Genomic DNA, 14,785 nt, shown 5'->3' with positions numbered 1-14,785 from the left:
CGCCTAAGGAATATCTAAGTGAGGTAGGGGTGTTCTAGATCTTCTGCCAGTCACATCTGTGGCCACCAGCTCTTTCGACTCTGCCCCATCAGTTTTCTCTGTCTGGACCCATGTCTTCCTCCTGTTCCCTGCAGCACTGGCTGAATCCTTCCAGCAAAGTAATGTGAGATGACGCGTTTAAACAGAGCTAATGTGTGGGCCATCACAGTTCACAGACAAGCCTCTCCCAGAAGGAGCAAGGGAGGCCTTTTAAAATATCCTGTCGTCCTGTAAGCAGAAACTTCAAGAGATCTTTTTTCCTGGGCCTTTCAAATCCCTCTTTGGAGGCAATCCTGGGAAACGGGGTAAAGAACAGAGAAATCAGAAAATGATACCTTTATACATTTAGAATGGATAAACAGCTAGGTCCTAGTGTATAGCACAGGAAGCTGCATCCAACATCCTGGGATAAACCATAATGGAGAAAAACATTAAAAAAAAAAAAAAAAGAATGTGTATATGTTTATAACTGAGTTACTTTGCTCTACAGCAGAAATTAGCACCACATTGTACATGAATCAACTATACTTCAGTTAAAAAAAAAAAAGAAAATGGTATTTAAGATGGAGTCCTGGACACTAGCTTCTTACTGTCCTCAAGTTTGGATGCCCTGCTGCCCTGCACTCCAGCCCCTGCCCAGGGGCTGAGGTTCCATGAAAACACTCTTTCCTTCCTTCCCACAGAATCTCTGGGGAGTTAGCACCTCTCTGCAAACTGATAATGATCTTCCAAATAAACTCCTCTCCTGGGGAGGAGAGAGAGTAGAGCCCAGCTAACTGCTAAGTCACTTCAGTCGTGTCCAACTCTGTGCGACCCCATAGACGGCAGCCCACTAGGCTCCTCCGTTCCTGGGATTCTCCAGGCAAGAACACTGGAGTGGGTTGCCATTTCCTTCTCCAAAGCATGAAAGTGAAAAGTGAAAGTGAAGTTGCTCAGTCGTATCTGACTCTCAGCGACTCCATGAACTGCAGCCTACCAGGCTCCTCTGTCCATGGGATTTTCCAGGCAAGAGTACTGGAGTGGGGTGCCATTGCCTTCTCCAAGTAGAGCCCAGGGCCTGACCCAAATGTTTCTAGGTCTGACCAGTGGATAAGAAATTCTGGGCCCTGCCTGAAAGAGCCCATACACTGACTGGGAAGGCAGACTCACCTCCAGGGCAGCCGGGACTGTGAGCTGGGGTTTGAGGATTATCCTAAGGGTGGTGGAGGTCAGAGGTGAGTTGGGATGGAATCATCAAGGAAGACACAGCCCTCCCCTCTCCACAGGATGAGAGTGAGATAGGTAATCCCCAAGAGGAGTTTGGGAAAAGCAAAGGAAAGATGGCATGAGAAAGCCTTGTGCCATGGCACAAAAGGGAGACCTTCTCATTATTCCTTTACATTCCACCCCTCCCTTGACAGGTGCGCACACAGGGGCGGGCCTGTGGAATCTGTCCCCAGCCTACACCCGAAGCAGGAAGCCCAACCACACTAGTGGACACCTGAGCTGAAGGATGTGAGCAGCGTGGAGGTGAGTGCTGCCCTTCCCAGTCCTGGCCCCCACAGACGCGACCCACCCCCACACCCCAATCAGATGACTTCTCGCTGTCCCCAGAGGCCAGCGGAGACATCAAGGACCGCTCTCCTCCAGGCTTGGGCCCCTGGGTCCTCTGGACACAGTGAATTTTGACCTAGTTATCTCAAGTGAAACACGGTACTTTTATTGGAATGAATCACACGCTAGCTCCCTGAGAGGTGGGAGGGCTGGCCTTGGAGCAGGACTGACCCTGCCCCCCAAGTCAAAATAGGCCTAGAATTCACAGCCCCATATCCAGCCGCTCAGCTCCCACCCGAGGGCATACAGGGCCTGGTGCTCAGTCCTCCTCCTTGTCTACTGTCTCTTCTTTAGATTGCAAAGACGGGCTGGAGAGGCCATCGTGGTCTATGCTTGTCAACCTGGCGTTGAGAATGGTGTTCTTGGCCGCTTCCTCCGTCACATCGTCACTCAACATGTCCTCATTCGAGAGTTCCTCGCTTATGCTCCTGGAGAAACCATTGGAGAAAAAGTCTGAGCTGCATCCTTTTAGGAGCTGAGAAAACAGGCCAGGCCTGGCTCTGTATTCCTGAGAGGCGGGGCTTTCCCATGCCTTGGTGGGTCCCCAGCCAAGCTTCTGTGTGAGCCTAGGAGGGGTCCTCGCCTCTAGAATCAGGCCTGTTGCATCTCCCAACCCTGGTCAAACCCTTTGCTCTTCTGCATCTTTGGGATGCCGTTTACCATCTTCATCACTGGCATTTACTGGGCACTTGCCTTGTGCCACTATGCCGACCACTCTACTATTTATTTATTTAATTTTGTTTTTTGGCCTCACCACACGGCTTGCAGGATTTTAGTTCCCCGACCAGGGATGGAAGCCCAGGTCCTTGGCAGTGAGATCACAGAGTCCTAACTACTGGAATGGCAGGGAATTCCTGCCAACCCCTTCATTTGGCTTTAACCTTCCCAATTCCTATGAGAGAGGAAGGCTAGGGTCTATGTCTTCACCTCTCTATGCCTCAGTTTCCTTACCTGTAAAATGAGGGATAGTGACAGGACCTGCCTGTCACTACTGCACGTGGTGAATGTTAGGACACAGGTGGAAAGGCATGCAATGAGAACAGGCCCTGACACATGGGAAATGCTCCATGCATGTTATCATCCCATGTTGCAGATACTGAATCTCAGAGGTAGTAGGTCACCTCCCTGTGCACATGCTGGCGAGTGTGAGCAGGGATAGAGCTCCAGGCTCCCTGGCTCCGGAGCCTGTGCTTTTAGTTACCATGCTGTCCCTCTGCTGCATGCCAGTCCCCCTCTCTACAACGGACCAAACGCCTATTCATCCTTCAAAGCCCTACTCAAATATCCCTTTTTCTGGGAAGCCTGCCCCAAATCCCTAAAGTAAAGCTCCTCCCTCCTGGGGTTCCTATAGGTCCTGTATATTCCTGTGTCAGAGTCCATTGGTGAAAACTGTTTGCATATCTGTCTCCCTCGCTCAAGCCTGGGAACCTCTTACCTCTGACAGCCCGGCTCTGGTACCATGCCTAGCTCAGGGGCTGTCAATGAGAGTTTGAACAAGGAGACAAGGGAAGTAGACCGATGGTGGGGAGGAGGACTGAGGAAGCCAGTGGCAGAGGCCCCTGTGCTATGAGCAGAGGGCACTGGAAGACATCAGGTAGCCTCTGCCCCTCCCTGTTGCTCAGGTCCAGGGAGAGAGTTGTGGGTTCTGCTGGCCTAAATCCTAGGAGGAGTGTTTCTACCAATCCTGACAAGCCTTCTCCAGGGGCACTTAAGAGACCAGAGACCAAAGAGTCCATAAAGCAGTTGGGTGGAGCCCATTTCCCAAGCGGGGTCCTGGGCTACTGGGGCCAGGAGGCCAGAGTCATCAATCAAGACTGGGTCCCTTTGGTGGCTTCCCGGGCTGCCTACTGGTTAAGAATCCACACGACCACTGCAGGGTGTGTAGGTTCAATGCCTGGTCAGAGAACTAAGACCATCCATGCTGTGTGGTGGTATGGGCAAAAAAAAATCATAATAAAAGACTGGGTCCTTTTTGAGGAACTGGGAGTTCAGAAAGGATTGGAGAAATACTCAGAAAGCTGATTCCAAGCCAGTCCTCTGTGCCCTGGGAGGGGAGGAAGCCCAGAGCATCGCCACGGGCATCACCCGTGTAGACAGGCATCAGGGGATGAGGAAAGAAGAAGGTCTGCCCCACGCTGGATCAGGAGAGCCAGACAGGATGGGAGCTGGCAGAGGCTGGGCTGGACCAAGGCAGGTTGCAGCACCCAGGAGAGCGAGGGAGTCTGTGTGACTACAGAGTAGCCTTGGTATCACAGGCCTCCTGGCAGCAGGGCGGGGATGGATAGTGTCTGACATGCTCTCATGGCCAGCAGCTTGGAAACCAGGCCCTGTTCTGGCCAGAGCCCAGAAGCCACGCACACTCACCTTGTATGTGGGGCAATGTGCTCCAGGGTATCAGGCAGGGGCTGATCTTGCGTTTCTGGCATACTGGAGCAGTAGAACAAAGCCACGAGGGCCGAGAGGCAGCAGAGAATGATGGCTAAGATGGCAATGTTCTGGCTGACGAGTGTCAAAGAAGAGATGCCTCCAACTGCCCAGACCAGAGACACTAGACCCAGACCTGTTGCCCTGGAAGGGGAGGTGAGAGTTCATTTGGAGGCTTTTGGGGCCCAGCGACTGGACTGGGTGGGAAAAGCAGCTTCCCAAAATCCCACACCCTCATCTCTACCCTGTCCAACTCACTGTGCAACCTTGGAGAATTTAGTTCCTTGTTATTGCAAGGTAGGTAGTAATTTTTTATGGAGCCAGGAGTAGGAGAATTATAAGGCTCATACACCATAGTGTGGGTGTGTGAGGGTGGCTGGGGAGGGGGATACTATAGCCATCATCAAGGGTTCCTCTGGAGAAGGGTCTGAACCTCAGAGTGGCCCAGACACAGTTTAGGCAGTCAGTGCCAGTCAGGGACTGGAGTCAGACAGCCTAGGTCCAAACCCCATGTTTGCCATCTGCTATGTCTGACCTTGAGCCAGTGCCCTTACCGCTCTGATTTCATGTCTGAATTAGGGTTGATGATGGTGTTAGGGGGATATTTAGGGTGAGAGCTAAATGGAGTAACCCATGTAAATTGCTGAGCAGAGTGCCTGTCACCAGGTGAATGCCCAGTCTCAGCTGCTGTTATTCATTCTATTATTGCCCACCCCCGACCATGCCCCGCCCCCACCATCACCCTCCAGGCCCCTACCTGAGGACAGTGGGGAGGAGTTCAGAAGTGTAGATGTAGAACATGGTGATGGAGGCGGCCAGGTTGAACTCTCCAAGCAGGGTTATCAAGACCAGAAGGGATTTCAACTCTGTGGCCAGACAATGCAGCTGCCTGAGTCTGTGGCCACCCTTCCCTCGGGGCAGCCTGGGGAGGCCTGCCCACTGGCCCTCCCTCAATCCCCCTCAGAAGGCATCTGGACAGTCCACCCCCCACCACCTGGTCAGCTGGCCAGCAGACTCAGAGAAGGGTCAGTCTGCTAGAGGGAATAAGTACATGAGCAGGCAGAGCTGGTCAGTAGAGTGGGGCCCGTGTGGGCTCTCGGCCAGCACCCACTGTGTGGACTCCGCTCCTTCATCCCTGCCTCCAGGCTCTCTGTGATCCTGCACATGTTCACCAAGGCCCAGCTTCCCCCGCCCCACCGCCTGCTCCTTCTGGAGCATCCATTCAGCCCCAGCCCGGCACCTTGTGTGCCTGGCTGCCTGCTCAGGGCTCTCCCCACTTCCCCTTCATTCTCTGCCAGGTAGAGAGGGGTAAGGGGGCATTTAGTCCCCGGGGCCTGAATGGCTAGACATTCCAGGATGCCCAACTCTGGGGAGCCAGATTATACACTGGAAGAGGCAGAAATGATTTCAGGAAAGCCCATTCCTCAGGTCTAGGGGAGTTGAACCCAGGCTCACTGACCTGGAGCCAGGAGTTCCAGCTCCTCCCCTACCAGCCTCTGCGGGACCCTGCCCTAGGCCTCCTCCCCGTGCCCAGCTCCGGGTCTGGCTTCACTTGGCTCCAGGACGAAACTGGAGACCTAGTTTTATTTACTGGGGATTTTCCTCCTAGTCTGTCTAGTTTCAGACAGTTCTGCTTAAGTCATTATAGACCCACATTTTAAAAAAACCACTGAACAATAGAAACTGAATAATGGCTTTGTTTCTTCTGTTTTGTTTTAGCCAGTCAACACTGCCAACAGCAGGAGAGGGAGAAAAAGGGTCCAGGTCAAGACACACAAAATTGCAGTCCCCAGGGAGAGTGAGGGAACGCCATGAGGCAGATCCTGGACACAGCCTCCCTGACCCTGGCCCCAGAGGCTGAGGGGGCTCCTGTGGTACCCATTCTGATCAGGTGAATGAATGCTGACATCTTAATGTCCACATCTCAGCCCTGCCACATTCTGCCAGCCTGGTGACCTGGAGCATATGCATTGTTCTAGGACTCTGCAATTTTGAAAATACTGAGAGTCCGCCCTCCCATTTCCTTCCCTGGTTCTGAACTGACAGGGCACGGGGCATGGGGCCCCCCTGGGAATGAGTGGCCTCCATGCAAGAATTGTTCCTGAGAGTTTGGCCCAGTGTTATGCTCAGTCTTCAGTGGGCAGTTGAGCTTTTCCTGGTGAGGCTACAGATGACACAGGGCTGGGGTGGCAGTTGAAGACTACTTCTACTGCCTCTGTTCGCATTTAATTATTGATGTGGGTAGAACTCGAGGGGAAGAAGGCTGCCCGCTCTCCTGCCCAAGGATGATTCCTCTGAACAGCACCTCTTCCCCTCCCAGGACCCTGGGACCTTCCAGTGCCCTGTCCTGGGAGGCCCCTCTTCACCCATTCTAGAGAATGGTTCCCTTCTCAGGAAGTGCTAGGGCCACTATAGGGCTGGCGGGCTGTGGATGCAACAGGCTGACCCCCAGGGTGTTGTGTTGCCTGGATAGGGGCAGGAGGCACGAGGAAGGGATTCGAGGAAGCTAGAAGGTTGGGGGGTGCCACCAGGGAGGCGGAAAGGGGGTTGTGGAGGCTGTACCTGATGGGAGCGTAAGGCTAAGGAAGCACATGATGGCACCTTGGAACAAAGTCACAATCAGTGTTCGTCTCCTCTTCAACTGCTCGATGAGAAAGATGCAGCAGAGCCGGGCGGGCACCTCCATCATGCCAGGAATCACTTGTGTGAGGTAGATGTCCACACCCAATTCCTTTATCTTGAGGCCCAGCATGTAATAATTGCAACCGACGGCAAACCTGGAATTCGTTACCGGAAGAGAGAGACACTCCGAGAAAGACACACGGAAAGCCAGGGCCAGGAATAAAGACAGGCAGAGGAGAGCATGGCAGGGTGGCCATGGAGGACAGGAACAAACACAGAGATCTGGGTTCTGCGGGCTGCACCAGGGTTCTCAGGCCTTGCTCCCCCACCGGCCCCCCAACATCTATTCTCTCCCTGGATCCCTGAACTGCAAGCCCGTTTGCAGTCCCCGCCGCCAGCCCTGGGTACTCACCATATGCTGCACATCACCAAGGTCAACTTGCGGAGGTCCTTGTTGCTATAGAAGTCCAGGATAGAGGCCGAAGCCACCTTCTTTCCAGGCAGTTGCAACTACAGGACAAGCAGGACCGGCCACAGCAGGGCCAAGACCCCAGCTTGCTCCCCGCCAGCGGGACTCACGAGGTCCCCTGCCCTCTGCCTCCCAGGGCCAGCCTGGCCTCTGGCTTTTCCCTGGCAGGGTTCCATTTTGCCATCACTCTTTTCCTCAAGCAGTGGGCTGGGGACACCCTCTGGGCCGAGGTCCCACGTAGCCCTCCTGCCCGGGCCCCGACTCCAGGCCAGAGGTCTCTTACCTTATCCAGCAGACTTAAAGGAATGGTCTTTTTGTTCACACCAGCTGCATAGCACAACACTTGCTTGGCCTCCTCCAGCTTCCCTTTCATTATCAGCCACCGTGGGGACTCTGGAAGAATCCTGCATGGCCCATCCCTCTCTTACCCATCACTCCAAGATGGCCCCATCCCAGCCTCAGCCATGGCCATTCTGTTCTAGCATGAGGTGACTCAGATGTTGGAGGCTTTGAAGGTGATCATCATCTTTGGACTCCCATACCCACTCCTGCCCAAGCCATTCTACAGTATCCACCACTGCTCAGTGACACCCCGGCCACTGGCTGCTTCTGCACCACAGCTTCTGTCCCCCTCAGCCACCTCTAACAGCTATTTTCTATCTTAGGGGTTGTCCACACCTGCCCAGACATACTGAGGCCTCTTCCCTCTGCATCCACATCCTCTGTTAGAGCCTCGTTCTCGTAGCTGGGGATTCTCCTGTTTCCTATCTCCTAATAGCCTGGAGAGTATGGGAGACAGGACCCCAGTTTTGACTGCAGGGCCCAGCGCCTGCCTGGGTGAATGGAGGTCTCTACTCCGGCCCACTTCCTTCTGGTTACATCTCCCGTTGCCTTTGACCTCAAAATAACCCTAGGTCCTTGGTTCTTCCTAATCCTTCCAAGTTGAAGAACCTATACATTTTAACATTTAAAGCACTTCTTAAGTGTCCTTATTTTATCAGTCTGTTAATCCTCTGCCCAACCCAGATCTAGTATGACTATTCCCAATGTATTCTCAGCCTCAGGGCCTAGTGGCTTGCCCAAACTCTCAGAGGCGGAGCTAGTATGAACCTCAGTCCCCTGGAAAGGCACTCTCAACAAAACCTTGCCATCAGCCCCTGCTGATTTCTTGTAACTGTCCCTCTTCCTGCCCCAACCTGGACTCTGCAGCTGGCCACTGTACACACACACCCAGGACTCTAGAGACAACTTCATCCCCTCTACCTGCCCCTGCTCCTGTTCCCTACCCCCTGCAGCCCCCCAAGGGGCCAGCAACCAGTCACCCTGTTATCCTCCTCCATTCTAAGGCTACAAAACTGTCCTCAAGTCATTAAACTGGGATGTCTCCAAAAAGATGGGAGATTGACCACATGCCTACTAAAATAGAGGAGTGAGGAGCTTCCCTGGTGGTCCAGTGGCTAAAATTCCATGCTCCCAATGCTCGAGTTTGAACCCTCATACGGGAACTAGTTGCTCAGTCATGTCCAAATCTTTATGAGCCCATGGACTGTAGCCCACCAGGCTCCTCTGTACCAGGGATTCTCCAGGCAAGAATACCAGAGTGGTTGCCCTTTCCTTCTCCAGGGGATCTTCTGGACCCAGGGGTCAAGCCTGATCCCCCAAGCTGCAACTAAGAGTTTGCATGCCACAAGGAAAATGGAAGATCCCGTATGCTGCAACTAAGACCTGGCACAATCAAATAAATTAATAATAAATAAATTTTTTTTTAAAAAAAGGAGTGAAAAAAGATACCAACCCTCAAGTAGGAGAGATGGGAAGAAAGATTTGGCAAGTACATGAAGCCCAGAAGTGGATGAAGTGGACCGACTGGGCAGGCAAGGCCCGTGCCGCACAGCTGGAGAGGTCAGAGAACCTTGCTCCTGGCTTCAGAGGACCCTGGAGACCCCAGTCCTCAGATGTGGAATAGTTGGCACTGAAAGCATAGGAGAGGCTGAAACTGAGGAGGACCCTGTGAGGATCCTGGGTTGGAAACCTTTCTGTGTCCCCCGTTTCTTGTTTGTAGGGAACAGACTCCAACCTCCATGAGTGTCCCTGAATGCCAATGGACTAATCAGGGAAGGGAGGGGATGCAGAAACAAGGAAGGAGCAGCCAAGAAACAGCAGTGCAGATTTGGGGCAGGGTCCTGGCTCAGCCTCAAGGGATACACAGAACAATATCTTCTGAGTTCTTTATGAAGCCCCCAATAAATGGAAGCTGTCGGCACTCTTCATTCCAAAGAAGACATTTGGAATGACATTCCAAAGACATTCCAAAGACAAAGAAGACATTCCAAAGAAGGCCCAATTAAAGGAACCAGAGAAGCTCATCAAAAGATTACTTGAGGACTTCCTTGGTGGTCCTGTGGCTAAGACTCTGTACTCCCAATGCAGGGGGCTGGGTTTGACTCCTGGTCAGGGATCCCACGTGCCATAACTAAAAAGATCCCATGTGCTGCAACAGATTTGGCACAGCCAAATACATAAAACAAACAAACATATATATATATATATATATATATATATTTTTTTTTTAATATTACCTGAAACCAGATTAGAGGAGTATAGGTCCTGCACATACCCTAATCTTATCAGCAACTCCGCCCTTGAACCATTACTATAAAACTCCTCATTGAATCCTCTGGGGTTGGGACACAGTTTCTGGGGCAGGAGCCTGCTTGTCCCCTCTTTTGTCTGGCAAAGCAATAAGGCTTATTCTTTTCTGTTTCACTCAAAACTGTGTCTCTAAGATTTGATTTGCCATTGGTGCACAGAGGCTGAGTTTTCAGCATCAAGGGTGAGGAAGAAGGGAAATGAAATGAAAAAATGAAATCAGAGAAAAAAGGAAGAATCGAATATAACATGGAACTTTTTTACCTGAAATTTCAGCTGAATTCCTAAAGCTGTTAAGAATGTCTGATAACCTCACCTTTGAAAGACAGGTATTACCACCTTCAGGACAGCATTTATTATTAAAAAAAAAAAAAAACCACCACGGCCCAGTGGCCATCTTCCTTTGCCAACTAGAAAGGCTAGAAATTTCCTGTTCGTGGAAGTGAGAGTCTTGAATCTCTTTCCCTCCCCATGTTGCCCATCTACTCATGAAAGACACAGTCTTCAAGTCATCTACTCAAGCCTGATGAAAAGCACAGTCTTGGAGAAAGGGAGTCTGTCCTTACATTCTGTGGCAAGATGATCCTTGCTTCACCCAGAACTGCCAAACCCTTAACACGGTGATTCCAGTTTTCTCCCTCTCTGCCTTCTCTTTTGTTCCCCTCCTTTTGCCACCTGGATGACTCTATTCTTTCAGGGCCTCCTCACTCCTCAATCTCCTCTGGCTCCACAGAAGCCACCTCAAGGTCACCAAGACCAACAGATGCTTCTCACCTTTCTTGCCTTCAACTCTGACCATTCCCTAATCCTTAAACTCTTGCCTTTCAACATTTTTTTCTTCTGGTTTTCTGACCACCTCTCTGACATCTCTTTGAGGATCTCCTCTGATGGCATAAATGCTGGGGTTCCAGAGGGTCTGCCTTGTCTCTTTCTCCTCTCATATACTTTCTCCCAGGGAAAATCCCATGCACTCCAACCCTTCACGGACTCCCCACCTTCCTAGTCTCCAGCCCATCAGACCCATCCTTGTGGCATGTCCTATATTTGTTTACTCACCAGATATAGCAGATGAGGGGGAATATAGGTGTTCCCCCCAACAGAAACAGCAGCCGCCAGTGGGGAAGGCTGTAGGCAAGTCCTGTCAGGAAAACAACTCCCATGGCGAAAAAGCAGTGTCCCAGGATGAAGGCGTAGGCCCGGTACATGCCCATTAGCCACTCGGTGACTATGCAAAGGACAAAATCGTAATCAGCTCAGGTTCACAAGGCTGCCCTCACACCCAGGCTTCTGAGATGCCCCAGCTCTGCTCAGGGACTGGCGTTCTCCTGCCTGCTTGGGATCTGGGTCCAGAGACAGCACTTCAAAGCCACAGAGAGTGCCTAAGTGTCCCCAGGGCACACTGCAGGCCCTCGCCCGAGCTCCCAACCACAGAGGTGGCCTCCACTTTGTCCTCATCCTGGAAGTTCCCTCTAAACACCTCCTGCCTGACCACACACCTATCACTGAGAAGGCCTGGTCCTGGGCACAGGACTTCACATGTGGCCTGACACATGCAAGGCGTCACTGTCCTTGTCTTTACTCTTAGTGCATCAGTGCTTTGGCCACTTAGAGCTCAGCCTCTGTGGAGGACCCAGTTCCCTCTGGCTGGGACTCTGGAAATTTCCCAGTGGGAAGCGGGAGCGGAGTTCCCCAGCAGGTTTCACACAAGGCCATGGCAGCAATAAATGTATGGGTGCGTGGGAGTTTTGCATCACGGGTTGGGGGTGGGGGGCAGAAATCCCAACTCTTTCACATAACTACCGTGTGACCCTGAGCAAGTTGGTTAACTTCCCAAGGTTCAAATATCTTCCTCAGCTAAAGGAATAGCAGAATAGTCCCTGCTGAATAGACAGTTGCCAGGATGAAAGGAGTCAGTACGTGCTTACTAGCGACCTGGGCTTTCTTAAGAGTTGAATAGGCATAAGCCATGTAGGTGAAGCAGGGAGTGTGAAGGGGCGGGGGATGTGCGGGGTACCAGGGGGATGATGGTGCAAGGGCAATGTGGGCACAGATTTTCTGGCATCCCTCAGCCTCCACTGGCTGCCAGGTTGGGCCATAACCCTAACTGTCCGGTGGGTTCCCAGCAGGTGCGCGCCAGCTCCACCCCCTTCCCAGCGCCCCGCCCCCAGCGCCCTGCCTCACGCCTCACGTAAAGCCGAGCTGCTGATGGCGTAGCCCACCACGGCCTGGGACACACAAAAGCGGAAGAATATATACTGGTTAAAGCTGCTGACAAAGGCTGTCCCGAAGCCGAAGATCATCAGCTCCAGCAGCGACAGCAGGATGGTGGGGTAGCGGCCCAACCTGCAGGAGTGGAAGGGCGCTTGCGCCGAGACCGTGGATCTCTGCGGGTGGCCCCACTCCGCACTCAGGACCAGATCCTGAGCCGTCCACCCGCCTCTGGAGTGCCCCTTCCCTTGCCTCCCTTAAATTGAGATTCATTGGCTCTGAATGGCCACGAAGAAGAGGGAGGGATGTCCCAGGGCCCAGAGGAAACTCCAAAAGACTTACTTGTCAGTTATGAACCCGAAGAAGAAAGCCCCCGTCAAGAGCCCAGCCAAGAACATGGTATGCACGATTTCCTTGTTTGGTTCCCCGCCACACACCAAGTCAAACTGGGGGTTATATGCAGGGATTGGCCACAGGCCTCCACCCAGGGCCTTCTAGGTCCAGAGACTGAGCCTCCACCCAGGGTGGGCTTTTAGGCAAAAGGGGCCAGGGGCAATGGCAGGTAACTTGTGTGCAGCAGGCCTCAGCTGCGTTACCTCTGCATCCCACCTACATCTAGCAGACTCGAGGAACTAGGGCTGGAGAGAGAGACTGGAGACACAGGCCAAGAAAGGGGATAGATGGACAGGTGACTGAGCGAAGGCCAGAATCACCAAAGACTCTTTCCCAAATACAGATGCTAGGCTCCAGGCTAGAGAATCAGATTGGGCAGACCTATGCTGTGAAAGGGCCAGGTTAACAGCTTAGGCTGAGAAACTGTTAAGAGGTACCAGATCAAAGCTGTTCTTTCCCCAATTCTCTAACTTTTGTGATTTTTGAAGGCAGAGCCACAACTCCAGAAGCAATTTCCTGGACAGACGGCAAACACCACCACCTGCCCATACTCCCCAGCCTACTCTAGCTTCCTGGCTAAGATTGGTAAGCCTAGGGCTGGGCAGAAAGAATCCTGTTTCTGCCCTGGCCAAATGCTTCACCTTCGTGGGTCTCAGTTTTCCCCCCACTGTTCAGTGAGGGTGAAGGCACATCTCTGGGGCCCTGGGGTAGCTTCAGACAACTCAGGACAAGGCATACCTCATTTATCAGCGACCGCCTCTTCATTTCAGGATAGATCCACCCATTTTGACATGAGTCTGTGTGATTGAGGCCAAATTGGATGATAGAAGGCAGATCCCATTCCACAGGCACGTACATGAGGCAAGTCAGGAAACTGCCATTGGGTGCACGGGGCAGGGTCAGATTCATCTGCTCAGCCTCTGTCAAGTTGCTGTCTACTGCCAGTATCCAGCTGGTGTTGCAATAGGGCTTTTGGGGTGTGAACAAAAAGATATCAGCAAACATGAAGAAGGAGGCCAAGAAGTTGGGAATAAAGTTAAGGGCCACCAGCCTCCGCTGGAATGTGCCAAACTCCCCCACCACATCCATAATGTTGGTTAATTTATCATCCTGGGCATCTATGGCCCTCAGTCTCTGTAATAGCATATCCAGAGAACAGGAACGGGGGCTTTCTGCTCCGTCATGTTGGTGGAGGTTCCTGGGATGAGGATGGGATTTGAACTCTATCTTGAGGCTGTTTTCCTTTGCCATCTCTGCAAAGAAAGGATGCAGCTCAGTCTTCACTGACACCACTTTTCAGAACATCAGAGGCCAGTGTGGGAGCCACTGGCCAGAAAGTGGCCTCTCTGGCTTGAAAACAGTTTAGATCCCAATCTCAATGGCCTCTGTAGTTCCCTCCTCTGTTTCGGAAATTTCTTAATTTGTCCCCCATTGTCCCACCCGTTGGTGACATGTAGAACACTTAAGATTTTTTAATGTGTTAGAAAATGCTCTGTTATCATGAATAGCTAAGTCCTGAGGAGCTCCCCTGAAACTTACCCACAGTAGAAACTTTGTTTATACACGTACACACACACACACACACACACACACACACACAAGCTGAGGCACAACCAGTCTTGCAAAAGAAAGGAGAGGTCTCCGGGGATCATTGCTTAAAAAAATTTTTTTTTGGCTTAGAAGTGGCCATGAACTGAGGCCAAGGTGGGTGGCAAGAAGCCTTGGCTGCAGAGGTGGGGAGCCAGGAATGGTGCCATGGGGTGCCAAAATGGTAGGGTATTGGACAGCAGTAGCATGCCGAGCTGGAAAGGCACGCAAAGTGGAGGAGTGAGGTAGCAAAACTGACTGTAAGGATATTACCTTGGAACAGCAACAAGGGAGTGGGGGGACCTAAGCTTAAAACTCTGTTTTGAGCAGAAACCCTCAGCAGAGCTGAAGAGATCTTGGGTTGGGGTACCACTTGGCTATCAGCAAAAGTAGATGCAAGTCTGCTCGGAAGGAAAGTTTCTCCAAACTAAGCTGGCAAGGTTCTCACAGATTAAGATGAAGCCAAGGACTCGAAACAAATATTATCAAATTCTTGAGAAGTTAAGTCATTCTGAGAGTAGGAGGTGGAAGTTACAATTATGGAGACGGACTTACAATCAGAGGCAAATAGCAGATACTTTGGAGTGAAGACACAACTTGTAAAGTTAAAAACTATGGAATAACAAGTTGTTGTTCAAATAAACACCCTAAAGGGAAGATTAAATAGATGCAACACAAAATGAATGAGACAATAGAAGAGGACTTCCCTGGTGGTACAGTGGTTAAGAATCTGCCTGTCAATGCAGGGGACACAGGTTCAATCCCTGGTCTGGGAAGACTGCACATGCCGTGGAGAAACTA

General features: G+C 51.8%; 1 protein-coding gene across 1 annotated transcript; it reads right to left on the bottom strand.

The window, feature by feature from the left end:
* Nucleotides 1–1,891: 1,891 nt before the first annotated feature.
* Nucleotides 1,892–13,648, bottom strand: SLC22A14 (solute carrier family 22 member 14). The gene is made up of 10 exons (XM_070360037.1): nt 13,136–13,648; nt 12,347–12,450; nt 11,985–12,139; nt 10,853–11,021; nt 7,431–7,551; nt 7,091–7,188; nt 6,619–6,833; nt 4,814–4,922; nt 3,997–4,200; nt 1,892–2,060 (listed from the first exon to the last, which is right to left on the bottom strand). The coding sequence occupies exons 1-10, from the start codon at nt 13,646–13,648 to the stop codon at nt 1,892–1,894; spliced, it is 1,857 nt and encodes a 618-aa protein (XP_070216138.1).
* Between the last annotated feature and the right edge of the window lie 1,137 nt (nt 13,649–14,785).

The sequence above is a fragment of the Bos mutus genome, chromosome 22 (genome assembly GCF_027580195.1).
Source record: "Bos mutus isolate GX-2022 chromosome 22, NWIPB_WYAK_1.1, whole genome shotgun sequence".
Lineage (NCBI taxonomy): Eukaryota > Metazoa > Chordata > Mammalia > Artiodactyla > Bovidae > Bos > Bos mutus.
The sequence above is the reverse complement of the archived record's forward strand: the minus strand, read 5'-3'. Positions and strand labels throughout refer to the sequence as shown.

Excerpts from the sequence above, each read along its gene's own strand:
- SLC22A14 (XM_070360037.1), bottom strand. The coding sequence starts at position 13,648 with ATGGCAAAGGAAAACAGCCTCAAGATAGAGTTCAAATCCCATCCTCAT. Across the intron at positions 4,923-6,618 it reads TAGCCTTACGCTCCCATCAG|AGTTGAAATCCCTTCTGGTC; the intron begins GTACAGCCTCCA and ends GTCTGGCCACAG. Across the intron at positions 2,061-3,996 it reads CACATTGCCCCACATACAAG|GAGCATAAGCGAGGAACTCT; the intron begins GTGAGTGTGCGT and ends TGGTTTCTCCAG.